At 35.7% G+C, this 26479-nt stretch overlaps 1 protein-coding gene across 7 annotated transcripts in view; it reads right to left on the reverse strand.

Moving 5' to 3' along the window:
* Nucleotides 1-26479, reverse strand: part of WDFY3 (WD repeat and FYVE domain containing 3) — a 246071-nt gene that overhangs the window by 36514 nt on the left and 183078 nt on the right. For 5 of the 7 annotated variants that reach the window (XM_033105930.1, XM_033105931.1, XM_033105928.1 and 2 more), the window contains 13 exons: nucleotides 25850-25949; nucleotides 23743-23903; nucleotides 22543-22772; nucleotides 21352-21461; nucleotides 19818-20000; nucleotides 18770-18927; nucleotides 17645-17722; nucleotides 16033-16260; nucleotides 9127-9180; nucleotides 6661-6829; nucleotides 4143-4306; nucleotides 1467-1615; nucleotides 211-331 (listed from right to left, as the gene is read on the reverse strand). In XM_033105930.1, the coding sequence (XP_032961821.1) occupies nucleotides 211-331; nucleotides 1467-1615; nucleotides 4143-4306; nucleotides 6661-6829; nucleotides 9127-9180; nucleotides 16033-16260; nucleotides 17645-17722; nucleotides 18770-18927; nucleotides 19818-20000; nucleotides 21352-21461; nucleotides 22543-22772; nucleotides 23743-23903; nucleotides 25850-25949 (1905 nt within the window). The remainder of the gene's footprint in view (nucleotides 1-210; nucleotides 332-1466; nucleotides 1616-4142; nucleotides 4307-6660; nucleotides 6830-9126; nucleotides 9181-16032; nucleotides 16261-17644; nucleotides 17723-18769; nucleotides 18928-19817; nucleotides 20001-21351; nucleotides 21462-22542; nucleotides 22773-23742; nucleotides 23904-25849; nucleotides 25950-26479) is intronic. The other 2 variants (XM_033105933.1, XM_033105929.1) reach the window with 1 other exon arrangement.

Here is a 26479-nt window from a genome sequence, read left to right on the forward strand (position 1 = left end):
AAGTTTTAGGTTGTATTTAAAAAAAAAAAAAGAGACGTATTATACAGAGTTATGTACCCATGTGACATGAGTCTGTCTATCATATAACGAAATCTAGGGAAAATTCTCAGGTCCTATAGAGAATTTTCATGACATGTATCAGCTTTAGAATAATACATCCTCTGAATAAAGGACCATTACAAAACATTTAGTACTACTAAATCAACCTACCTGCAGGAGATACCTCCTTTTATGTACCTCCTTGATATCTTCATATGCAAAAATGCTGCATGTCCTCTTGAGCTGACTGGGGCCTTGCCTGGCTCCTCTAGGGATAATTGGCTCGTGCATACTGTAGGTAGCCAAGAGAAAGGAGATAAACAAAAACACAGTGAGATATAAGTTCACTGTTCAACAAAGGCTGTTAATTTCAACATACTCGTATGAATAGGAGCGGGGAACAATATGTCAGAGTACTCAGTTCAAAAAATATGTTTAAGAGAATAATTTGTCAGCTACTCAGCACACAAGGAACCCCCTTTGATGAAATTAATTTTAAAATCCCATTATCGCTATCAGGGCCAACTTACCTATCAGGCATAGTACTTAGGCCTAAATACCTTTAGGGGCCCAAGAAAATGTTTTAATTTCTTTTAAAATCAGGAAAAAAACGCAACTTCTAGGCAGAAGAAAATGTTTTAATAGATAATGTGAATATATTCATCTTTAAATCAACAGTCATCAAATATAATTTTTAATATATTTATATGGAGGAAGGGCCCACGAAAGTCCTGATGTGGCCCTGACTGTTGATGAAAGTAATTATCTGAAATGTCTCTTAGGAATGAACTTCAGAAACTAAGTCTACATTCAACTGTGTTAGGTGTTCAAAATGTTAAAAGCAGAGAAGAGCATGTTGATTTTCTAAGCCTTAAGCTTTTTATCTTCCTTCTAGCTTTGTCTGTCTCCTGGGTTTTCCATTACCCACTATCACTTCCATCATAGGACTGGCAAAAGAAAAGGAAGATGGATAAAACCCAGGCAGTTAATTCCTGCCTGTGCTTCAATCACACTGCTTCTCAGTGTGGACATGGGGGCACTCAGAGGACATGGATGCTTTTTCATCTATGAGACTATTGTGCAGCTAACTGCATTTTCTCCATACTGTGTTTGTACTGAAATAAAAAAAAAAAACAATTTGCAAATTCAGTTTATAAATATATGAATTATGTAAGGAATTTGTTTCTAATGCTATTAATGCATAGCTACAAATTTTATTTAGCTTTCATTTTGAAAAATAAGGGAAATATTTTCTTTATTACCTTTAAATAACTATTACTATTATCCTTGTGAATATTTAATGATGGATACACACAAACTGAAAGATAACATTGTTTAAAATACAATTTTTGGATTAAATAAAACTATGTAAACGTATTGTTTTCTAAAGATAGTAGTACTTTGTGTTTCTTCATTCATTTACTTACTTTGGAGGTAACGTTTCAATGTCTCTTATTTCCCTGGTTGCTGTCATTGTAAATCCATCAATCACATAAAAATGCTCTTTACCAAAAAGAAGTAGCCCCTCACTGGTATCCAGGCCCTGGACTCGAGCACAGCGGTACATGTGTTGGATCTATAAAGAAAATCATAAACGTTCATTAACATAGATTTTTTTTTTAAATTGAGGTAATTTCTTTTTTGATATAACTGAAGCAAAATGTTTTTAAATATGGATTTAATGGGCAAGTAGGATTTTACTGAGATGTCACTGTTAGCGCATCTCCTGAGTTAAGCATATTAAATCTGAGTTTAAGCATATTAAAAAGAATCTGCTAAAGCTGCAGTCTGACTTGCAGTTCACATTGGTAAAAGGAAACAAACTTACTCATATCCATCCACCCATTAATTTATCTCAATGTTCACTGGGTATTCATTATGTGCCAGGTACAAATGTACTATGTTCTACAAGTGATGAACAAGTTGGATAATGAAGGTGACAGACCAACAAAGTTGGCAGGAAACGGAATTGTGGCATATATGTAAAGAGATTAGGATGGTGCCCTTTGTGAGGCAAGATGATACAGAATAAAAAAGGTCTGCAGAGCCTGACAATGCTTCTGTCACTTAGTGTAGCTAAGTTTCCTACTTTCTCTGGGCCTCTGTGTCTTCTTTTGTAAATTTCAAATATACACTGGCCTGTTACAAGAGTTAGTGAGGGAACGTACATAATCATGTCTGCAATTGTTGGCTCTCCTCTCTTCCACACAGATCACTTTCCTCTGTTTCCATAACAACTCCTGGAACTGGAACTGGGGAATTTGTCCCTATTTGCTCCCACCTGAATCCTGCCTGCCAGGCAGACTGTTTGTTGTGCCATTATAAAAAAAGCCAAACTTGGCAGAAGCTGTATTTTCCTCATAGGAGGAAGGAGTCGCTAAATCTCTCAATGTAAGTATTGTTTTCTTTCCAACGAATAGGATCTGTTCTTAGTAAAAATTCTTTCTTTAAACTCAGTTCAACATGAGTCAAGGAAAAAATATCAACACCTAAATCAGAAGCAAACAAACGTCAAATAAATGTCAGTTTGAATACACTTCCTACACTACTGAAACTTAAAGTAATGAGAGCAAAAACTGTAGGAGATTAAAAACTTTTTAAATGACAGCATTAGAAAATAGATTTTCTAAAAGATGAAAATGTGTCAATTTTCATCATCACATTTGAACTATTCAATAATAAAAATGTAGAATGTTATAGGAAAAACACTGATATACTTTCTAAATAACTTCATTGTAGTATAACATACATACAGAAAAATGTTTATTTTATAAATGCAGAGTTTGAATTTTAAAATGCTAAAAATGATGCAACCAGCACCCAGATCAAGAAACAGAATATTCGCAGGATCCTAGAAGCCTCTCTTGGGCTTCCTTCAGACCTACTGTAGTTTTATAGTTACATGATTTTTAAAAACATTTTCATTCTAGATTGAGGCCATATATTTGAACAGAATTTTAAAAATTATGTCTTAATTTCTGGTTACTGCCTCTTAGTAACCAGAAATAGATAAGCTTTCAAGGGTTATACCAAGATCTAATATAATAGGCAAAAAAACCCATCTTTTAGAAAGGTGATACTCACTACATATTAATTCATTTATCCCTTCATTCATTTATCCTTTTGTTTACTCTACAAAGCACTCCTTCATTCAAAAGTTTACTGGGTGTCTACTAGGTGACTGGAACTGTGTAAACAATGGGATAGGAATAAAAAGCAGTGCCTGCCTATCAGGAGCTTCCCTTTCTAGGGGAAGAGGCAGACACAGAAACACATAATCATGACTGGATAAAATACAGTGCCATATATATGGCAATATAAAACCACACAGAAAGGATATCTAACCAAGCCTGAGCTGGCGAGACACTCAAGGAAAGCTTCCTACATTTGAGTATTAAAGACATCCATACAAATGAGGCTGTACCAAGTGTTAGTTAGAGGTATAGAAATTATGCAAATGATGGAGAGAGGGGCATTTTGGCAGAGAAGACAATGAGTTAAGCACAGAATAAAGAAATGATATCATAGAGGTAGTGAATGACACGGCATAAACGCTGCAGGGGGCTCAGGCTGCAGGGCAGAGTTAGTAACCTGAGTCTAGAGAAGTGAGCATGGTGGAAGAGGTTGGGAGAGAAAAAGGAAGGCAAGGTAGTCTTCTGTGAGTGCAGGAGAGCAGGGATTAAATACGAGTCTGGGGGGGATGGTAAGACTGGCTGACGCTTTCTACAGGTGGTTATTGGAATATCTAGGAGTACAGAAAGTACAAGGCCAGAATGGGTTGTGTACATGGGTTTGTAATAGAGAATTATGGCAAGAACTGCAGTCTAATAAAGGGGATAGAGGAAGATAGTGAACTAGGTGTCAATTGTTAATACTGTATCTGTTGAAACTTTATGCTCTTTAGTGTGTTCACATACATCAGAAAATCCCGAAGACGAGAGAGGTATAGTACTGACCTTAAAAGGCTGGTTAATAATGTATTTATTTCATTACAGAGGCTAAAATATTTATCTTCTGCCACCAGATAAATACCCTGTCAACTGGTCTTGTAAAACGGAAACACATGACTTAAATCCGATCCTTCCTTTTCAGAAGCACAGTACCTTTTCTCCTTCCTCTAACAGGCGCAGTAGGGTGGCATTGTCCGTTTTCTCCTCCTCTTCTATAGAGCTGCCCTCAGCAATCTGGTCTTGCAGCTGCTCCTGGTTCTCCTCATCTCCTCCATCAGGGGCAGATCGAGACCGTTTCAGAGGAGGCTTGACCAGACCTACGAATGAGAACCAAGAGGGCCGTGAGACCTTGCAGGGACCATCTGGGGAGCGGTTTAGTCTCATACCATCCCTCCCATACATTTCCAATTTGAGATAACTCTAGAAGGTATCAGGGAGGTAGCACAGTGATTACAAACACAGGCTCTAGAGTTAAACAATTATGGAGAATCATTTGCTCTCTCCGAACCTCAATTTTCTTATCTATAAAACTGGGATAAGAATACTGTCTATTTTAGAGGATTATTGGAGGACAAAATGAATTCATGTAAAAAAGTACTTGGCATTATGGTTACTAAATAGTAAATTCTAAATAAGTATCAGATGATGATGATAAACAGAGTTTAGCATAATTAATGGTAAGGATGGTGTTATTTATATACAGACAAGTGCCATGGAGGGGACACTGTGAATAAATGAACTATTACAATCAGGAACAAAAATAAAGAAAGCAAGTTATAAACATGATTACAGGAGATCCCACCTACGTGAGGGCCTGTGAGGACTATTTCAAGATTCATGTCATAAGTGGCACTAAGGTCCTACATGAATGAATTTGATCAAATCACCAAGGTCATAAAGAGTAATAACAGAATTCTTTATAATACAGGCACAAATAATTTAATTTGCACATTAAGGAAACATTTTATTGTCTACATCTGATAACTTTATTAACAATCACAGTAGGTGACATTAAAATCAGTTGATAAGGTTCCAAAGTATGAGAAACAGGCAAAATACACTCTAAATCCAACATTTAATTAAATTAATAGCTGTGTACCAAAAAAAGTCATGTTACACCTACAAATGATAGTTGCTCTAAGATTTTGGAAAAGCATAGGTCAGCCTGTTTAAAATCTTATACTTTGAACATGAATTATCAGAGGTTCTGCTTTGCCTTGGGAAGGGCCTTCTTTTCACCTATGAAAGAGTACAGTAAGCAGGCAAGAGCGATCAAGTCCTGCTGAGAACATCCACCGGGAGGAAAAGCTTACAGCTCCAATATGTTTAGTTTGATGAATCAAAATGTCCAACTTGATGTCTAACACAACACCCTGCATATTACAATATTTGTGGCTTTAGCTCAATTAGAGATTAGGAAAATAAGGCCAAAAGAAGCTAACTTTCAACAACCCAAACATGAGTCATCTGACTAACTCTGTAAGTTATACTTTGGCTTATACCCAGTAAATATAGTTTTGGACCTATGTCAGTAACTTTTCTGGTGCAATGTCAAGAAAATTAGAAGATTGTAAACACTGTTCAACTACCACAAGTTTCAAGGATTCTATGAAAATGTTAGCTCCATTATGAAATGTTTAGTAAGTCAGAGTCATCATGAGAGATAATAGGTATATTAGTATATTATAATAACAGGAGAAACGGATCAGTTATCCATGGTGCTTTTGTTGACATGGTCATACACTATTTGTTTTTTAAACAATGAGATGTGAAACTAATTTTTAATTTCCAATGCTTAATTTACATTCCGGGGCTTTATTTATAAAATAGGCTAAGACTTTTGAATTTATGGTGAATCAGAGGCTTAAAAAATTTAAAACGGTGGATTACTTTACTTATTCAATATTGACTGAATCCCCACTTTGTGCTAGGCGTGTGCCAAAAGCTATAAAGTAAGAAGAAAAATAATCTCTGCCTCTGAAAACTTCTAATTTAGAAAAAAATGTAAAGCAGTGAAAAATCACTGACGTTGCTATAAGAGATGTAAAAGCAAAGTGCTTTCGGGGGCCAGGGGAGTTGGAAAGGCTTCAGAGAAGGAAGATTTGCTATCTGACCAATGTCTTTGAGACTGGGGAGGGTTTGTTAAGGTCCAGATCAAGGAAGGAGGCAGAGGGCACACACATGTAAAAGTACAGAATCAAAAAGTACATGGCCATTTTAGTCCAATTCATCATAGTGTGTATGGTTTACTATGCTCATAAAGTACAGATTTCGAATTATCTGTCTTAGCTCACGGGAAGAAAGACCATTATTGCTTACTATTGGCTAACATGCACGAAAGCACATTCAGTAGTGGCTTTCATTTTATAAATATTTATTTAGCTATCAGGGCCTTAACTTCAAAGTATCAGGTACCACTGATAATTCTGCCAAACACAATAAAAAAAAATGTCCAGCCAATGGGTATATTATATTTGTCTGCAGGAAATAAAGGGCCAGTCCCTTTAGTTCTGCAGAAATCAATCCTTAAGAAGGCTGAGATGCTAAAAACATTTATATGCATATACCTTTAAGGCTGGCCCCACTGATCACAGTTGCTCAGTTTCATATAAATTCAAATACAGGAAGACTCCCAAAGGATTTTTAATTAAAATCCCAGAGAAAGGCTGACCTTTGACTTTGGCAATAGTGTCTTCACCATGCTCTGGTTCTTGCTGAGTAGCTTCACCTTCTGAACTCTCTACAATGGCATCTTGGACAATGGCTGGATTGCCAGAGGCCAGTCTCATGTAGTATTCTTTACTGTCGTAACTTACGGCTCTTCTGTATCGAGCAGGTTTCTAAGAAATAACAAAAGAAAAAGACTCAGATAATCATCTTCAAGAATTAAAATATAAGGTACCCGAGGGAAGGTATGATGTTAAGACTTCTTTATATTTTACCTTTTTGTATGGATTTTTAATAGACTGTATTTATACACAGTAAACCCATAGATTTTTGGATTAAGTTTCTCTATTTTTAAATTCCATTGATTTTTAAGACACCTATAAAACAACAATATTAGTAGTCTTGTTCTTCCTGAAATAGAAGTAAATCATCTCAAGTCAAATAACGTTTTCACGTTGGTACAGTATGGCCTCAGTGATGTATCAGAAAACCTCCCCATATAATAGAGTGAAGAGAACGTCCAGTGTTGGAGAGCATCAAGTTCCAAGGGGGATGTCTAGTCTGTGAGGAGCCCAGAACTTTGCTTCCACCCCAAGTAAAGTAAGTAGGTCAGGCCAGAGGGGCCGGCCAGCATTCAGTTGGAATCATCTGTGTGAGTGTTTATTTCAGATACTTGGAGGTAGAGACTCAGAACTGCCCTGTTCTTTTCCATGTTTCCATATTCTCACTGGAACTCTGGAAATGGCCCAAACCTCCAGAGAGTCCTGACCCAACATGGAATCAACCAGCTTCAGCCCAGATGGCGCTTTCTGGTTGGCCTGCCACTCCAAGCTGGTATCGCCAACTTGTTAAAATATCTTCATTGTTTGTTGTGTAGAAGAATATGATCCATAAACTTACTAACTAAATGAATAGATCAAGAACATACATAAGTTCGTTTTGAAGAAGAAATTAATTACCTAGAAACATTAGAAAAGACTTACTTTTTGGCATGACACAAGAGCATGTCTTTTTTAGAATAATTAATATTTATCCTAAAAACAGCTTCTCCAATTGACCTAACCCTTTTTTCCCCTGTAAAACCGTAATACAACGAAAAAAATTAAGGCCTAAAATTTCCTGCAAAAAATGTAAATCCAAAGGGAAAAGTTTATGTGTATAAAGATTTGTCAATTAGAATTAGACTCAGACTTTGGATTAACAATTAAGAAAAAGATGGGATTTGAAACGTACTTTAAAATGTTCCTTTTCTAAATATTTTACTTCTCCTTTCCTATGAATAAGAGTTATCTAATGAATAATATTCTACCGGCCTACTCTTCAAACTCAAGTAGTCAATATATATTGTCTACAAAAACGCTTATTTCACGCAAGAACTTTTTAAATAAATGATTTCCAACTGAAGTGGAAAACAAGTGTCCAATGGGTTGGAATATTTACGCTAAAATACTGAATCAATTTTGAGATAAAAAGACACCTAACTGAAGCCACATCGCCCTTTTTTTAACTTCAGGTACAGAGTCATGGAATAAAGAGAGCTGTAAGGTAACTGAGGAATGATATGCAGCAAATGGAAACTGAAATATAGTACATAATATAGGAAAGTATAAAAATGATGTAAAATAATATTATATTATGGAAGGATCAATCTGATGAGCAAACTTAAGAATATTACAATATTTTTGAAATGAGAGAAAGGTAGCAATCTTTGTACTATAACAATTCTTCTACATGAGATATAACAATTATCTTCAACTCAAAATTGTTCATTTTTAAAAAGATGAAAGCAGAGTTAGTGATGGGCAAGACGGTGCATTAACACATGTGGGCCAACTTCTGCAGATTTCAACTTGGAAACATAAGCATCTTTCCCTCAATATTTTGAGGTATATTTCTGTGTTAGAAAGAACTACATTTTTTTACTGAATTATGTACAGAATCTTTCTGGAAAAAGAAAACAATTAAATTTTTTTTTAACAAATAAAAATAAATTTAAATTGTATTTTAAAAAGTGATCATATACTTTGTTTCCATTAGTTCCTTGATTGAAGACATAATTTTAAAAGACAGCACCCTTGCATTCTCAAAATACATAGTTTAGTATCTAGAAAAATTAACCGAATAATTGAAAAACAAAGTTGAAGGTGTCAGACTGCCCATTACTAACATGCGTCAGAATCTGTTAGTTTCTGAATGAAGCCATACCCATTTTACAGTGAGAGCAGTGAAGACTCGTTAGTGAGCAGCATACAGACCCTAGAAAGCTAATCAGAGCAAAGCCGAGAAAGGCTACAACAGTTCTCAGCATGAATGAAACCAGCTTTTCAACTCTAAGAAACTTAACAGAAAGAGCAAATTGAAAGTCAATCTTTTAAGTTAGTCTAGTCTACCATGCACTAAAAAAAAAACCCCAAACCAAAAAACAAAACTGCAAGTATTTTGCATTCTTTTATGGTAATTTGTGTTTTACCTTTTGAGGAATGATATCATCGGGTGTCTCAGGCTGTTTACTTGGGATCTCAGACTGAAAACAGGGTATTAAGTACAAACACATCAGAAAAAAAAACACAAAGAACAACACAAAAATAAAATTTTCTTGAGGACTGTATGGAATAAGGACAATGTACTCAAAGAAAATCAACATGATATCCTAAGTTGCTCGAAATAATCACTCGGTATCCTGTGATTATTTTCTCAATTATCAATAGCAGTTTTTAAAGTAAAACTTAAATACACTAAAATGCTCAAGGCTACTGAACAGGGCAAACTTAAAAATCACACAGACACAACTACAGCACAGGCTGCCATTGTCATGGATGATATATAGGCAACTCTTTATATGGCTTCAAAAGAAAAAAACTGGGTAACAGAACTGAATGCTATTATCTTCCGCCTACCATTCACTGTGTTTATCCCCCAGATCTGTTTTATATTAGTAACAGGAGCAACTGGTTTAACAATTATCTACAATGCCCCATACCTCAGAAATAACTACTGTATTTCCCCGAAAAAAAGACCGGGTCTCACATTAATTTTTGCTCTAAAAGATGCATTAGGGCTTATATTCAGGGGATGTCATCCTGAAAAATCACGCTAGGGATTATTTTCCGGTTAGGTCTTATTTTCGGGGAAACACGGTAAGTGCTCATTAGTTAAATCCTTCTTTAAAAGTCTAAGGTCCTACTTCCTTCTCTCTTTTCACAGCTATAACCCCAGAAAGGCTGAAAGCAGAAGGTGGAATGGATCATCAGCCTCCAAAACAAAAGTTTTCGTAAAGAGCACTTTTTAAGGAATTATTAGGTGGTTGCTTTATATTTTATTCTCAGAATAAAATCCTGATTAACAAGAAGGAAATTTCTGTTGAACTGTAGTGTGTGGCTTATGCAGGTAAACACACAGATAGTTACAGACAGACAATAATGCACCCAAGAACTACTTCCAATTTTCCTTCCTTTTCATGGTATATGTCTGGAGATGACTTCTAGTATCGTTCCCTACAGTAGACATGAGCAAGAAAAATGCTTTCACTGATGTGTGCTTCCTTAGGCAAAACAAACACAGAACTATTGGGAATACTTTCAAATACTTCACATGGTTTTAGTAAACCTTTCTTTTTCAAAGTACATTTTCAAAAGCACACCTTGTATTGAAGAATAATCTTTAAAATATACATGCATGTTCTCTATCTTGATAAGAACTTGGGTTACACGAGTATATACTACACATTTGTTAAAACTCACTGAATGGTACACTTAAGACTTGTGTGTTTCAATGTCAATATAAAAAAATTATAAACAAATAGTGAAATGTAATTATTGATATGCATGTGTAAATGTTTAGGGGTGAAAGGTACTGATTCTACAACTCACTTGGAAATCCATAAAAAAAACAAGATAGAATGATGGATACATGATAAATCCAATATAGCAAAATGGACCAATTACTATTGTCCATTTTGTCTAAACCCAACTCTGACGTCCACTATACACTCCCACTCAGATTGTGGGCAGGGTCTAACTTGTGCACTCGTGTATTTTCTCTGCAGTATATAGTATAGTGCTGCTGGTTTAACACGTATTTGCTCGAAAAGACAGCATTCAATAGTTAAGATATATGTTATACCAATAATTTTAGTCTTACCATAGATCTCTTTTATTTAAAATTTTTAAATAAATTATTGTTTTAATTATGTTTACATAGAAATCTCAGTTTTCAAAGTCAAAACTTCTAGAAAATAATTGTTTTAGTTTCTTTACTTCCAATTTTTCTATAGTGCTAGTGGCAAAAGAATTTCCCGAATGAGCTGCTTATTTTCTGAGTCCTGTGACATCTACACATTATATAAAAATATATGTGGAGGCAGCAACAAGAGACTCGTTAAAAGGAACCTTCCTGTAAGTTTATCCTTTTGCCTCAAGCAGCCCAACATTAATAGCTAGATACCGAGGTTTTTACCCCAATGATATTTACGAAGCATAGTAAATTTTGTTTGAGATTATTACTCTGTGAAAACAAAAGGGTTACAGAATTGAAACCTAGTTTTGGTATTTAAATATGTTTTTTTTAAATGGCAAAATATGTAATCTTATTTTCCTTCCAGAGGATTCAGAATAATGAGACAACAGCTTAAAAACAACCAGATTTTGGGGCGGCTAGCTGGCTCAGTTGATTAGAGCGAGAGCTTTGAACAACAGGGCTGCTGGTTCGATTCCCACATGGGCCTGTGAGCTGCGCCCTCCACAACTAGATTGAAGACAACGAGCTGTTGCTGAGTTTCTGGAGGGGTGGCTAGATGGCTCAGTTGGTTAGAGCGTGAGCTCTCAACAAGGTTGCTGGTTCAATTCCTGCATGGGATGGTGGGCTGTGTCCCCTGCAACTCAAGATTGAAAATGGTGACTGGACTTGGAGCTGAGCTGCGCCCTCCACAACTAGACTGAAGGACAACGACTTGGAGCTGATGGGCCCTGAAGAAACATGCTGTTCCCCAATAAAATAAAAAAAAAAAAAAATTCTCTTGACTGGATCTTAAAAAACAAAACCAAACCAGATTTTCTATTTTCATCATATCCTAGGCTCACATCTTAACACTATCTGTAATTCATATTACCACTTAAAATATAGAATTACAGAGCAATTTAGATTAGCTGTTTCAGTTATGAAAATTACCACCCAAGGAAAGTCACTGTGCAGAAGATAAATTATTTTCATGTGAGAACACAGAATTTTCTGCATGTATCAAATTTTCTCAGGACATAATTATTATTACTGTTGCTTTTATTGAAATAATTTTAGTTGAGAAACTTTCAAAGCTTTTAAGTCTGTGGCAAATAAAACACTAAAATATGTTCTATATTCTATAAACAAACATCAAATTAAAAATCGAGAAATAAAGTTCAAAACAGAATAATAGGCAAGTTGTTTTTTATACAATGCAATATTATCAAGGTTTGAGAAATAACATTTAACAACTAAGAAAAATCACTTGATTCATTTCTAACACATCAAAGATTTTAGAACAAGAAAATGACTTTCTAATCATCACTGAATCCATTCAGCTTAAGCAATACGATTATTTAAGTAATGTTATTTAGACACAATAATTATTCTTAATAAGGCAAACAATCAAACCATTGGCTCTTGGTTTGGGTAAAGCCTGCTTACCTATCATGAGGCTTCAAAAACCAATTTTTAGGTTGGCACATACCCGATGTATCGCAAAAAGTACTGACTATATTCTGTAAACATGAATGCAAGGAGAGGAACACATTTATGGGAAATGAAAGAGAAGAAGTGATTGAGCTCCACCTCTGGGAGGCAACATTTAATTTGTTCAGGACAGAGGTGGATTTGCTTAAAATTCAAGAGGCCTCCCTTTCCATGGACTCCTTTCAAAATCCTGTAAGAGGGGCCGGCCCTAGTAATTTTGTACTGTTTACGTTTTTTCTTATAGAGCCCTTCCCCAAGGGCTCCCCTGTATAAACTTCAGGCTCCAATAAATCTGGGTCTACCCCTTATTCTGAAAAAATTTCAGAATAAGGAAAATTCTATAGAATTCCATGGCAATGGATAAAATCTAGGACTTAGGAAGAGAGACGGCTGGTAGCCCATTCACTCAACATTTATTCAATTCTAGGTGCTCTGTTAGCATTAGAAAGACAAAACCTCATATATGGTTTCTGGAAGAAATTCACTGTCTATGGATGTCACAAAACCACCAAGCATCAGAATCTTTTCTTTTCCAAAAATGATTCAACTTCAGAAGCACTGTCAACCTATACCCATTATGTATCACTTCACTGCTTAGGAGCTGTGACCTAGGAGGGGCTCTGTAACTTTTCTAGGCTTCTATTCCTCATCTGTAAATTTGGGATAATACTATGGACTATATACCTCAGAGGGCATTTATGAGACGTAAATGAAACTGCCCGTAAACTCTGCAGAGCACTGAGATCACTGTGCTTTTTAAGTATTAACTCTCCTTTTTTGATTTCATGGTAGAAGTCAGTGAGATAGCAGCTGCTTCTAGTTTTTGGAATTTCTTTGCTGTCAACATGGCCAGATTGCATATTCCATAAAGCAAAAGTGGATATTTAATAACGGCATTTCAAATTTACAAAAAATTTTGGACTAGCAAAACCAAAATAATTATTCATTCAGAAAAGTTCATCATAGCATATGACCCTTGACTTGTGCATGAACTAAGCAGCATGAATTCCACATTCTATAACCATCTCCCCATCCAGTCACTCTTTTCTATTTTGTAAACATATCTCCAGCATTTCCTGACTGCCCTGTATTTCCCAATAAGTAACCCATTTGCTTAAAAATTAAGTTCCAGATGGTATATGCTTATTAGGTTGGTGCAAAAGTAACTGCAGTTTAAAAGGTTAAAAATTGCAAAAACTGCAATTACTTTTGCACCAACCTAATATTTCTGAGAGGGTCTGTTCAGATTTCACAGGCTGGTGAATTCCTTTGCTTAGGTAAAATGCTAATGATGCTAAGGTTGTAAGCGTGACCTCTCTACAGGTTATTTTGTTTTTATCTAGAAATTTAAATATACTTCTGCAAAACAAATGACACTATTATAAAGGAGGAAAGAAGTAAACAAGATACAAATATTATGGGTATGTAACTCAAAAAGTATATGCCTCAGTTAAACAAAAACAATGAGTTTGTCACACATTTAGGAGAGAATATTTATCTAACGTTTTAGTATTCTTGAATGAATTCAACTTAAATAAGTGTTGACTCAAGAAGAAATATTTTGTCAAATCACTAAGGCTTAAATTCTTAGTCAGTTATTTATTTTAGGGAAACAGATTAAAAATTAGAGATTGTATTGCTGGTTTGCTCTGACAAAAGTAGGTGCTAATAAAAGGCTACCAAAATATGGGTGGATTAATTTTCTTATGTAATGTGCTAGTAATAGAAATTATAGTATTTTAAGGTACAGCTATACCAAGTATGGCATTCTTGACAAAATTTAGAGCGGACTTTAGGGAGCTATCTTGAAAAATCTTAGATAATTATATATTAGCAGGTCTACAATCTACATTCTAAGTACCATCAGGACAGAGGTGGAATCAATGAGCACTAGAAAATGGAGCCAGGGTTTGGGCAGAGAAAGAAAAAGAGGAACTGGAACAATGCAGGTCGCCCCACATTGTATGATCGGAACTACTTATTGGAAGACCCATATTCCAAGTCTCCTTTATAAACCTTAGCTTCTTCAGTTGTTGAGAGAATCAAATATAAAATTAAGGATATGAAAGTACTTAAACCATGAAGAGTTTTGAAATTAAGTTTTAAATAAAATATAATAAAACCTCTACACTGGGCGAGTGGTTGGACTGTATGACCTCTCAGATTCTAAAGTCCCATTAACCAAATGAGTCAAGAAGAACAAACCTAGTATGTTCTTCAATAGATGATCCTTTGTAGCGATATGACTTTCTAATTGGGGATACGAGTTACATTAGATTCATTTTAGAGGCAGCTAAAAAGCAGGGTGAAACCAAATATGGAATACATCCCTTTGAGTGACAGTAACCGTTCTGTCCAGGGGTTAATGAAACATAGGGCAGTCAGATCCTTGGGGAGGGAGACAATCGTACAATATGGTTTTCTATTTATCTTTCTAAAAAGTCATTTTGTTTTTTGAAAATTTAAATGACATTAAAGGAGGGCGTGAGAAAAATCATGAAACACGAGTCTAACAGTCCAGGGTTCTCCAGAGCTGGCCCGCTCATTACAGTAGCCACTACCTACATGTGGCTACTGAGCACGGGGATGCGGCTAATCGGAATGAGACGTGCTGTAAGCATAAAACACACACTGCGTGGTGAAGACACGGTACAAACAAAGTAACATACTTCACAAATACTATTTTTATAATTGAGTTCACATTGAAATGATAGTATTCGGAGGCTGGATAAGATTATCTGTGAAATTTCCTTCCAATTCCCAGAGCTGTGATTCCATGACAAACGTGAGTAAGGAGAAAAACACTCTTCATTTTGGAGGCAAAGGATTATTTCTGGACACTGAAAGTGTTGAATTATTATTTAGAAATTCTATGAAGATTTTCAGAATTGAATTCAGTGGATGTTATACTCTTCTGTTTTCTCTTCTTAAATTTGTAGTGACTTTATTGGAAAAGACTATTTTCCCAGACTTAAACACACATGATTGCTGGACCATTATCAACTTAGACAAAAAGACAAAAATTTTTTGGTCTTATTCAAAATCCTCAATGAAGGCTTTGGGAAGGGTAACTTGTCTGAACGAAAAGGAACTTAAGGGTAAATATTTGTTTTGAGCCCATGGAGTTGGTGATGAAGTTTCCTAACATAAATGGAAAGACCTACATGTTAAGGCTACTGTTCTTTATATTTCTTCAAAGAACATGGTTTAGTGCCAATATTCATTTTATTGACTTAACACTCACTCATATAGTGTTTATTTTGCCAGACACTATTCTAAGTACTTTACGAATTTTAACTAACTCAATCCTCCTAACACCTTTTGAGGTGGAACCATGATTTTCTCCATTTTAGGCAAAAGGAAACAGAAACCTAAAGAGGTCTGATGACCTGTACTAGGTCACCCGGCTAGAATGAGGTGGCAGAGGCAGGTTTTAAATGCAGGCCGTCTGGCTCTAGAGTCTGCAATCTAACCCACTTCGCTATGATGTCTCCCTGTCCCACTGTTGCTTCATTTCATTCCCCTGCCACCACCCTCACATTAATTTAATATAGTACATTAAATTTTCAAAATTAGACATTTTAGGTAATTGACCTAATAAGGAAAAATGCTTACAAAAAGGATGAAAACTTCAAAGAGCCATTATGAATATTTAATTCTGCATACTCACCGCCACATTTGTCTCTTGTTCTGTTTCTGGCACATAAGGGTAATGGTTATAAAACATGTCATTTCGCACCATTTTCTTTCTCATTCTGCAGGGCCCTTCTGTCATTTCCAACATCCATTTGTCTAGATGGGAACCGATGGGGGGACCCCACAACCCTCGCTCCCGCAACAGTTCATACTCGATTTGGCACCACTCTTCTGTCACGTACTTCAAGGCATTCTGCTGGCGCTAGGGGTAGAGTCCAGGTTGGGTTTTCAAACAAAAGCAGGAGTAACAGTTAAAAGTCTACAAAGAACTTAAAACCAAGTTAATATTTGAAAACAAAATCAATCCTTATCATTTCAGTAAATATTATAAAAGTAAAATTATACTTATTTATGGTTAAAGTAAGGTACCAGCTTTGTGAGAAAGTGGAGATTTTGTGGTAGTGCAAGGTGATTGATTTACCACCAAGTAAATGACAGGTATTTATAGGATAGAGTGTGCAGTACAGTTGAACAGAGTTGAAGGAACTGTGTTACTAGTGCACAAGAAAGATGGTAATATTACTTTTGGAAATACTTGTATATTGAAATGGTTAGTCCAGTGTGAATTAATCAATAAACATGGCAATTTAAGTATGAATTGCCCTCTCACCCCAAAATTGTAAAACAGCTACCAGAACATAAGAGAAAATATAGGAAATCAGATCAAGAAATACTGCCAACACACTAGATTACTGGCAATCTTTGTAACTTTTCTAAAGATTTTAGGTAAAGAATATAAACATGCAGCTGATAGGAAACTTGACATTCATATACAAATTTTTAACAGCAGATGAGTAGAACTAAGTTCTCTAACGATTTATGGAATATAAGTATACAACTTAAGTCTAAGAATAAACATTGCTTTATGTGACTAATAGTAAAGATTACTGAATGAATAATCATGAAATCACAGGATATAATAGTAGTACTTATTATGTGTTCCCGGGGGTGGGGAGCAGAGGAATTCACTGTAATAACTAACCTAGTGTTATGCCCATAAATTATTAGAAGTTTATCATTCAGAAATTATCAATAGACCTTAAATGGTTATTTTGGAAACAGAATATTTAGGATAAGTTGTTGAATAATAACGAATTCACAAAAAAGCTTTCACTGAATTTATTTTTTAACCACCAAGCACCAGTACTGACATAATCACCAAGAATTAGTAATTAAAAAATCTTTTAGTTTTTTACTTTTTTAGAATTTTAAGAGACTTCTCAGACTTTGAGGCATATGTTCACTATTTCCTCGATAAGTCTGAAAGACAGCGATCTGTATTATATTTTAATGTTTATTAGGAACAAAGACTGCAGTAGGTCAGTACTGAATGTTAGCAGGATTCAGCCGTGCTAATTTCTAATTTGCTGCTTTTTAAATGTCTGCCTATAAGAAAGTCAAATTTTTCTATCATAAAACTAATGGTCAAAGTAGCCGTTGGCAGGGAATAATTAAAATTATCATCTAATGATGAATGTGGTTCAGCAACTTACCCTTAAAATGGGTAGGAAGGTATCAGGAGAAACAGAGTCCTATCCTACTCAAGGAACGCAAAACACACCATTATTGTGATTATGAATTCTTACCTCCTGATGTTCCTTATATTGTGTGTCTACTAAGTCACGAACAACAGCAATATGTGTAAACATCCACTGAGAAATCTCCTAAGAATGGACGGAAAAGAGGCTTAATATTTCATGGATCACCTGGAAAAAATAAGCTAACTAGCCTTGAAATTAAGGCTGCACAATTAGTTAAAATTCTGTTAAAAATGCCATTACAAAGAAACACCAAAAACACTGAAGATTAATTATATGATGAAACTAACGGAGGCTTGTGTGCTGGACACAGAAACTCTCCCCCCTCATCCCCCCACCCCAACGCCCCTTCAAGGAAGGGCTTGCTGCCCAGGCTCCGGGGATGCTGTCAGTAGCTGCACGGACCACTTCAGCTGCAGAGAGCTATCGGGGCATCCCATGTCCAATGACTGGCTGATTTGGGGTAAGTGGGCTCAGCCATTTCAGCTCAGTACGGGTCAACTGTGACAGGCCATTTTGTTGGCTGAGTCTGTCATTGGACTTGCACTGTAGCCTGATATTTCTCTGTGACCAATACTGCTTCCTTCTTCCACAGGTACTGACCACAAGTGCACCCCTAATAAACATCCTGCACTCTAAACTCCATCTCACAGTATGCTTCCTGGAGAACCCAACCTGACACATGGAATGACTGACACACATTGTTTTTTTCAGACCTTTTTCCCAGCTGCCACTAAGATTCTGGGATGGCAAAGGAAGTATGATGAGGAAGAAATTAATACTGGAGGCAGACGAGTTAAAAAAAAAATCAATTGTAAGTATATACAATAAAATTATTTTTTTAAAAAGTCATTTTCTGCTATTGCTTTAGAATTTATAAAATTATCAATAACAAAATTATTGAAAGTTTGGAAAAATTATATGTCAAGATCTGAATCTCACCTTATGTGTAGTTATGAATGAATGCAAATACGAAACACTCGATGCAATTTTTGCATAATAAAATGGGAGAAGTTCCCATAATCTGAGTTATTTCTCTCTTCTAAAGCAAAAATGCAGAAAAGGTTCCATTTCAAATCATATGCTTATCACAGTAAGTGTATTATATAAAACACTACAACTAAACCCTGAAATATAAATTTCTAATATCATCAATGAAACTAAATAATGTACCTGGGTAGAAAGACTGTGTTTATTAAGACCACTTTCCTTTCGATTCCTTCTCGATCCTGTTAACTTGGAAAGACCAAAACCACTGCTGACGCGGGACAGCTTGGATTGAGTGGTGGGCACTAACGCTTCTCCTCGACTTATGCATTTCTTTTCATGGGCTATGAAATTAAAATCAGATTACTTAACAATTAATTTCTCCATGTATTTATTCGTCTTACTTTTAATACTTTTTCATCATGGTGACAAACCACAATTCTGTAGTTATCAAAAGCAGATTACACTACGGACACAGACATTCTATAATATATATTTACTTATTGGTGATCTTGTATAAAGACAGCCACTTAACAATTATTATACTGGTTTTAACTATATTTGGTTGAAATGTCACAGCTCTGCAGTAATATGCAAATTAACGAAATCCATTTCTACGTTACTAACAATTCACAATCCCCTATCTGAAATCTTTGGTGCTGGGTATGCTTTGGAATTTAGAATGTTTTGAATTTTAAAAAGGCAATATGGTGCATAGAGTACATATTACACAATACTGCCATAATGTTTACTGTGATAACCATAATTCAATACATTAATATTTCTGTAGCAAAATGTGTGAATATTCATACCAAGTAGGACAAATGTAGGTTAGGTTTTGCTACAAGTGAGTTTGTGGACCAAATTAATTTAAAAACATCAGGTTTTCAGGGCTTTCTGAACTTTAGAATTACAGATAGGGCATTGTGGACTCAAAGCCAAGATGGTGACCATGCTGAAGCTGTGAGTGATGCATTATTTTCCAATCTCATAGATGCCTGATGCATAACACATCTTTGATATATATAAAAAAATAAAAGACAGAGAGAGAGAGAGACGAAAAGCTAAATCTTAGCATAATCATTTCATATTGGGTTATACGCTACTGATTTTTTATTTATACTGCTGTCATAGTACCCTTCAGGTAAAGTTTTAATTACATCTCTAAAGCGTACCCATATACAACAGCCATGTGCAAATCTCTTGGTGACACTATCTCTGTAAACTTTCTTACCCAAATGATTCTGCCAGCACTTCAAACCAGCTTCTTCAATGAGTGGCCTTGCTATAGCTATGTCTACGTGGCCCCTTTCATTCACAGGTAGAGTGACTTTGAAAAGCTCTTCCAATGCTTGTTTCTTACTATGCATCAGTTCAGTCCAAACTCTGTTGACAGCTTTTATGAGAAGCTGACGCCCTAGGAAATGAAAAAAAGCAATTGATCAAAAACCACGATATAAAGTTAGTATTTTTCTTCATGCTTTATATGTTAAGAATTTCAACTACAGTACTTAATTGTCAAAAAAATGCTTCATGTTATTTCTAGATCAGTAAAAAGGATTATTCAGATAACCAAAAATGTGGTTGGCTACTTGGAAAACTTAAAAGAAACTTTATATTCACGCAAAAAGACTGTATTTTTATTTATAAAATTGGAAACCACATACATATTTCATTGTTTAGCTTCTTCTCTATAAAGGAACATATCCCTAATTCAACATTTTTAGATCTCAATATTTAAAGTAAGTTCAAAATTAAGTTGTTCTTGAATATTTTGCAAAAGGAAAGAAATAATAAAATATTTTTAAAAAGTTTTTACTATTAAATTCCTCTTACTTTGGATTCCTTGCTATTAATAATTTGTCTGATTCTGGCTCTTAACCTGTCAATCTTTAGCAAGCATCAGAATCACCTGGAGGTCTGCTGACTACTGGTCTCCACAGTCAGAGTTTCAGTAATCTGAGTGGGGCCAGAGAATCTGCTTCTCTAACAAGTTCCCAAATGATGCTAATGTTGCTAGTCTGAAAGCCTTGCTTTGAGAACCAGAGTTCTAAACCGTCAGCTCCTTGTGGGACGTGGAGCTTGGGGCTGGGAGGGTGGGGGTGGGCAAAGGGGAGGGGTGAAAACAATCACTGTGTCCTCATCCTCAGTGTCTGGGGTTCAAGAACTTTTGGTGAAAGAAGAAAGAGTAAGCTAATGTGCAAATGACTGAGAGAATGAGTGATGGACTTCCAAAGGATAAAATCATATGCTAAACTACCACACTGTATTGCTGGGGAGACAAATACTACCATAACTACCTAACCTTTTTCACCAAACGATGTGGAAATAAGAAATCAATCCACTCCAAGACTTTCATGCATAAAACTTACAAAACCAGCGGGAAAACTAAATTAAAAAAAGAGAGAAAATAAAAATGGTAGTACTTACAACCTGTCTCAAGCAATGTTTGCCTCTAATATGATATGCCCAATGCTACCAATAGGCAGCTTTCTTTATGGTAAGTACCAAGTTTGTATTTGCACTACTAATTGTGTAAATGTAAACATCATCAAGTCTCCTGACGTCACTATGAAATGGACAGGTCTAGCAGTATCAGTGGTTAGTGGTTTTCCCATCTTAGCATCTAAGGATATGTACAGCGGGCATGTTGGTGTACGTCAGTGCGCATATCAGTGTATGTACAGGTGTGCCCTCCTGGGAAATTGGTTGTTAACACTGGAAATTAATGAGTGAGCAGGAAAGGGGGGAAAAACTGAGGTAATTACCTTCACTAATATCCTGGCTGTAACCACCATCCGGTTCAATGTCAGAGGGGATCATAATGTGCCACGTGGTCATGCGGGCTTCTGCCTCCAGTCCAAATCCATCCACGTTGCTGAAAAATTAAAGTCAGTTTAAACTACATGAGGGAAATGATTGTGGCTAAAAACTATAATAACAAAGTATTACTTTGCAGACACAAGTAAAATGCTGGCTCTGTTACAAAGTTCCATAATTGGCAGACATAATTGTACAAAATAGAACATCTCGTTTATCACGAACATGCCATTTTTAAGGGGTGACCTCACACATCCACTTGACTAAATGTAATTAAACTAAACTACAGCATAAAAATGAGCATCTCAATATGTATGATGCTTTTCGATCACTATTAACATTTTTACCTAAAAATGACAAAAAAGTTCATTTAAGAACATTCTCCTCACATGCCTGTGCCCCTGGCCCCTCTCCGTCTCTTATCTCACCACTCTGCTCCATAGCAGTGAAATACTTGCGTTTCCCAAATGTGTCACATGCTTTCTTCCCTCCGAGCGATCACATAGATGTCTCTTTCTTCCTACATCACTCCTCCCCATCCTCTTTGGACCGTTAACCACCTCCTCAACCAGGTTCAAGATGCAGCTCAGCAGGACTTTCTTCCAGGTTAGGAAGCACCTTGCTTCTGGCAGAGCACTCAGCACACCTGACTGGTCTTGCTTAGTTATCTGTCCTCTCTCCTAGACTGCGTCCTCCAAGACCCTGCCACAGGCCTTTCTTGCTCACATCCCAGTTCCCAAGTTTATGCCTGGCCCCCAGCAGACACTAAAAAAATAACTGTCAAAGCAGTCAATGGGAAAATATTAATTTCACCCATTTTACATATACTGTTGTATTTAGTTATTGCATTCTTTTCTTTTTACCCCTCTTAACCTCCAACAATGTGCATTCTATTCACTTTAAGAAATTATGTATGTGACATATGGTGATTAATGAAAAATTTGAAGATACAGAATTTAAGGAAAAATACTCATTCTTTCACTGCAAAAATGCAACACTTGTCTTTGACTTTTTGCATGAAGCTTTAAATAAATCTGAGATGAAAGGAAAAAGAAATGCTGCTATCAAAAATGCAGAATAAAGAGTCTGGTGGAATAACATCAAAGATAAATTCAAGGCAGCAAACCTAAAGGAGTTACCTTCCAACATGCAGATTAATAAGGCAGTGAGCCAGACAGCTAATGAATTCTTGGTCATGGTTCCCCGGTCCCAGGATCAAGTTCCTGTTTACAGTCAGGACCCTGAGCGAATCAAGGAGAGCTACTTGCTGTGGAACTGTTTTGTGTGCCCGTGAGAACTGGTACAAGATGGTCCTATTGAGGCAGTGATAAACTGCGTCCAGTGACAATCCCTGTGATCTTCTTTTTGACTAAAGATATGAAAGATGCTTTATTTAGTAAAACGGACAAAAATAAAAGATCTGCTTATCATTCACACATGAACATTTATTAAGTTTATTATGTACCAGATGGCAAGCTAAGTAGTGCTAAACTAAGGGTGCTAAGTTAAAAAAGACAAAGCTCCAACACTGTGGGGCAGAGGAACCTCCCTGAGAACATGAGGAAGTGCCATCTGGGGAGTCTCCTAACACACATGCTTTGTCAGGGTGAATGACCTCTACTCAAAATTACTGAAAAAAAATCACCTAACTGTTAGTAAAAACCTCTTGTGACATTTTAGTTTCATCCCCTCACTTCAGAACTTTTTGGCTTAGATAGAAATTCATCTCTTAAAAAATTCTGAGGTGATCTGAAAGACCCTGTGTACTCTAAACTAATAAAACAGGATAATAGTATTTCCTACTTTCTACATTATGTATTGAGTCATATTAATCACTTGTGCCAAATTGGGCCAATATTCCTTAGTCAAAGGTATGACCCACACACACGAAAATGACCTCCTCAAAGGAACAAGAAGTACAGTGGGCCTTGTGAAGATGCAATTACAAGAAGAGACTATTCCTTTAATACCAACTCTTCATGCTCGGTTAGTCTTGACACACTGATGTACTGTAAAAACCTATAGAATCATATTAACTTAAATTATTTATAGCCAAAGGAGGCTATCTAGATAGCAAAAAGCGACACCAATGGGCAGATCAGTGATAGCCCACAGCTTGAGGGAACAGGCACCTTCACAAAGGACGCAGGTGCCATGGGCAAGGGAGAAAAGGGTTACAACTTTACATGTTTTCTTCCCTTTTAACACGCTGAGCTTTACACGAAATGTTCACATTCATTATCTTATTACTTACATTTATTTCCAACAATTCTGACATCTTAGGCAAAGTTTTTCAATCAGAAAACATGTACTCTACAACAATAGTGACAATGGATTACCTGTGCAATTAGTTGAATTATAAAATCTATAAGAAGTTTAGATTCTTTGTTGAACATGCCTTGCCAAAGCTTGTCCACCACACGTTGTGTGAAATAAAACACATTGTTCACCAATACCTGGTAGCTTCCTCCACTGGTAATAGGTAGAGATGCATCTTCCCCTAAATTCCAGCAGGAAAAAGATGTCTAAGAAAATTGATAACTACCAGCACAAGACCAGATCTTCACACACATCAGGCAAACTGAGCACATCTATGACCTTCAGAAATAACATCACTACTCTTATTTACCATAAGAAAATGAGAAAATGATATTAATGGTTAAAAATCATGATAAATGTCGGAAGAAATAACTTCTTCAGGATAAAAGTGTTATAGATTGAGACTGTGAAATCTCACTGTCTTAAGACAGCCTGTGATAAGCAAACAGTTCTTCCGCTTAAACTGTCAGTGATAGGTGAGCTCCATTTGAGAGAAAGCTTAAATCAGTTTATTAGCTGTAAACCGATCCTGTGTAACTAATAAACAGTAAAACAAACCATCAAACAAAACTCTTGATTTTGCAGTAAATCTTTAATAGCGATGAAGCAATACAGGCAGAAGAGAGGTTCAGAATTGTGAAAAATAAAGCATAATCAGTGTGGTGGTGCCAAGGGCTGCCTTTCACCCCCTTGGCACTGTCTCTCATTGAAAAGCTACCCCAATGTCTTCAGGGTTGTTCTATACCGTGAACACTAATCGCCCTAGCTCTTCTCACCAGAATGCCCCCTCTTAAGCTCCTTTCTAGAAATTCTGGAGCCTTCACTGTGATTATTGCAGTAATCATATTGCAGTAATCAACTTATAACCTAACTCTAAATTACTCTATCACGCAAAACTCTTCCTTTTGTGTCTTTATGTAGTAAGGTGATACTACATAAGCAGTATCTCAAGTGATAAAAACAAATACAAAAGTTTGACCTGACACCAGGCTCTGAGAGTTGCATGTTAAGACAATACTAAAGATTTCCTGGCAAATTTACTTTGCAAAAAAATGATAATTTAATAGCATGGATGTACTAGATTAATATGATTATCAATAACTCAAGTAGCAAATATACTAAATGATTACTTTTCCTTCTCATTTAAATTCTATCATTGTTTTACTTATAAATGTTAGCGCCATTGTAAATGTATCAAATTTTGTATTTTTACTGTAACTAGATAGAGATATACAGAAAAAACATTTTAATGTGTTTTGAGTTAATGTCCTGGAAGCCATGCAATAGAATAACATATGCATACCTATGAAATTCCACTCATCGGTATATACTCAAGATTATGTCTTATCATTGTACATACATGTGATCCAGATGAACAAGAACGTTTACAGCAGTATTATTTTTGTCTCAAACTGGAAACTACTAAATGTCTATCACTAGCAAAATGGATAAATTTAGATCTTCATATGATGCAATACTACATAGTGATGAAAATAAATGAACTGCTACATGCAACATGGATAAATCTCACAAACAGAATGTTGACTATAAGAAGCTAGACTAAAAAAGAATACATACTGTATGATTCCATTGACAAAAAGTTCAAAAGCGGCAAAACAAATCTGTTGTTTTAGAAGTTGGGACAGGATTTAGTGCGTCCTAACTGGGTCAGGGTAGGAGGGGAGTTTCTGGGGGTGCTGGTTATGCACTTCTGAGCGGTTTTACACAGGCATGTTGAGTGGGTGATAATTCAGGGAGCTCTACATTTACAATTTGTAAGTATATTACAAACGAAAAGGTTAATTAAAAGTATTATAGTCACAAACATATGATAGTTCATGTAATACTGTTTTTAAAACATTTTTTCTCTTTCCTTGTCCTTTTCCTGCCACCCCAGGGTGCACAGATATGGACAAGAAGCTAAGTACTTCCTGTTGTTAATTTTTATCCCAGATTCAAAGGCCAGAGCTACGTGGGTTTTTTCCTCATTATAGAAAAATACCAACAAGAGGGGAAAATGCACAGAAAAGAGGGAAAGAGATGAACTTAAAAAGGAGATATACTTGGGGTTTAGAGAGAAGGAGAGTGATTATAGATATTTTTAAAGTGAAAATAAAACAGTATTACCCAATAATACATCAGCTGCAAGCAAATGGTCCATCACACTATCCAAAATGTAAGTCTGAAACTCTTTTTGCTGAGTTCTTGTAGATCTTTCAGGAGAAGCCTAATCAATAAAATTTAGAATTAGAAACAGAACCAACTGAAAGATAAGGACTCAACCATAATTACATTACTAAATATATCAAAAGGACTAAAAAATAACTCACTGGTAAATAAAATATAACACTAGAGACGATATATATTTTTATACTCTTTCTCTTATATTTCTGACCACAGAATTAAAAACAATGTGAAGCAAAAATAAAACATCTTTTGAATCGATTCCTCAAAATATAGTATTCTAAACATTATAAGCATTTAATAAATATTTGATAATCTATTATTCTACCTCACTTTCAAAAGAGATCTGGAAGTTTATAATGAGATACAGATAAAAGAAATCATAAAGCTCATTCGCGATCATAACTCAAGGTATTTAACAGGATAAGTAATAATAAATAGGTTTTATCAAAGCTTAACTAGACAAAATTTTAAAGTCTGCGAAACAGAGAGCCCACAGAACATAGAGAAGTAGCTTGATCAGTCAACACTATTTTTACTTGATCAAAAATATTCTTTTGTATTCTGTAAGGA

This window comes from Rhinolophus ferrumequinum, chromosome 5, assembly GCF_004115265.2.
Source record: "Rhinolophus ferrumequinum isolate MPI-CBG mRhiFer1 chromosome 5, mRhiFer1_v1.p, whole genome shotgun sequence".
NCBI classification, from domain to species: Eukaryota; Metazoa; Chordata; class Mammalia; order Chiroptera; family Rhinolophidae; genus Rhinolophus; species Rhinolophus ferrumequinum.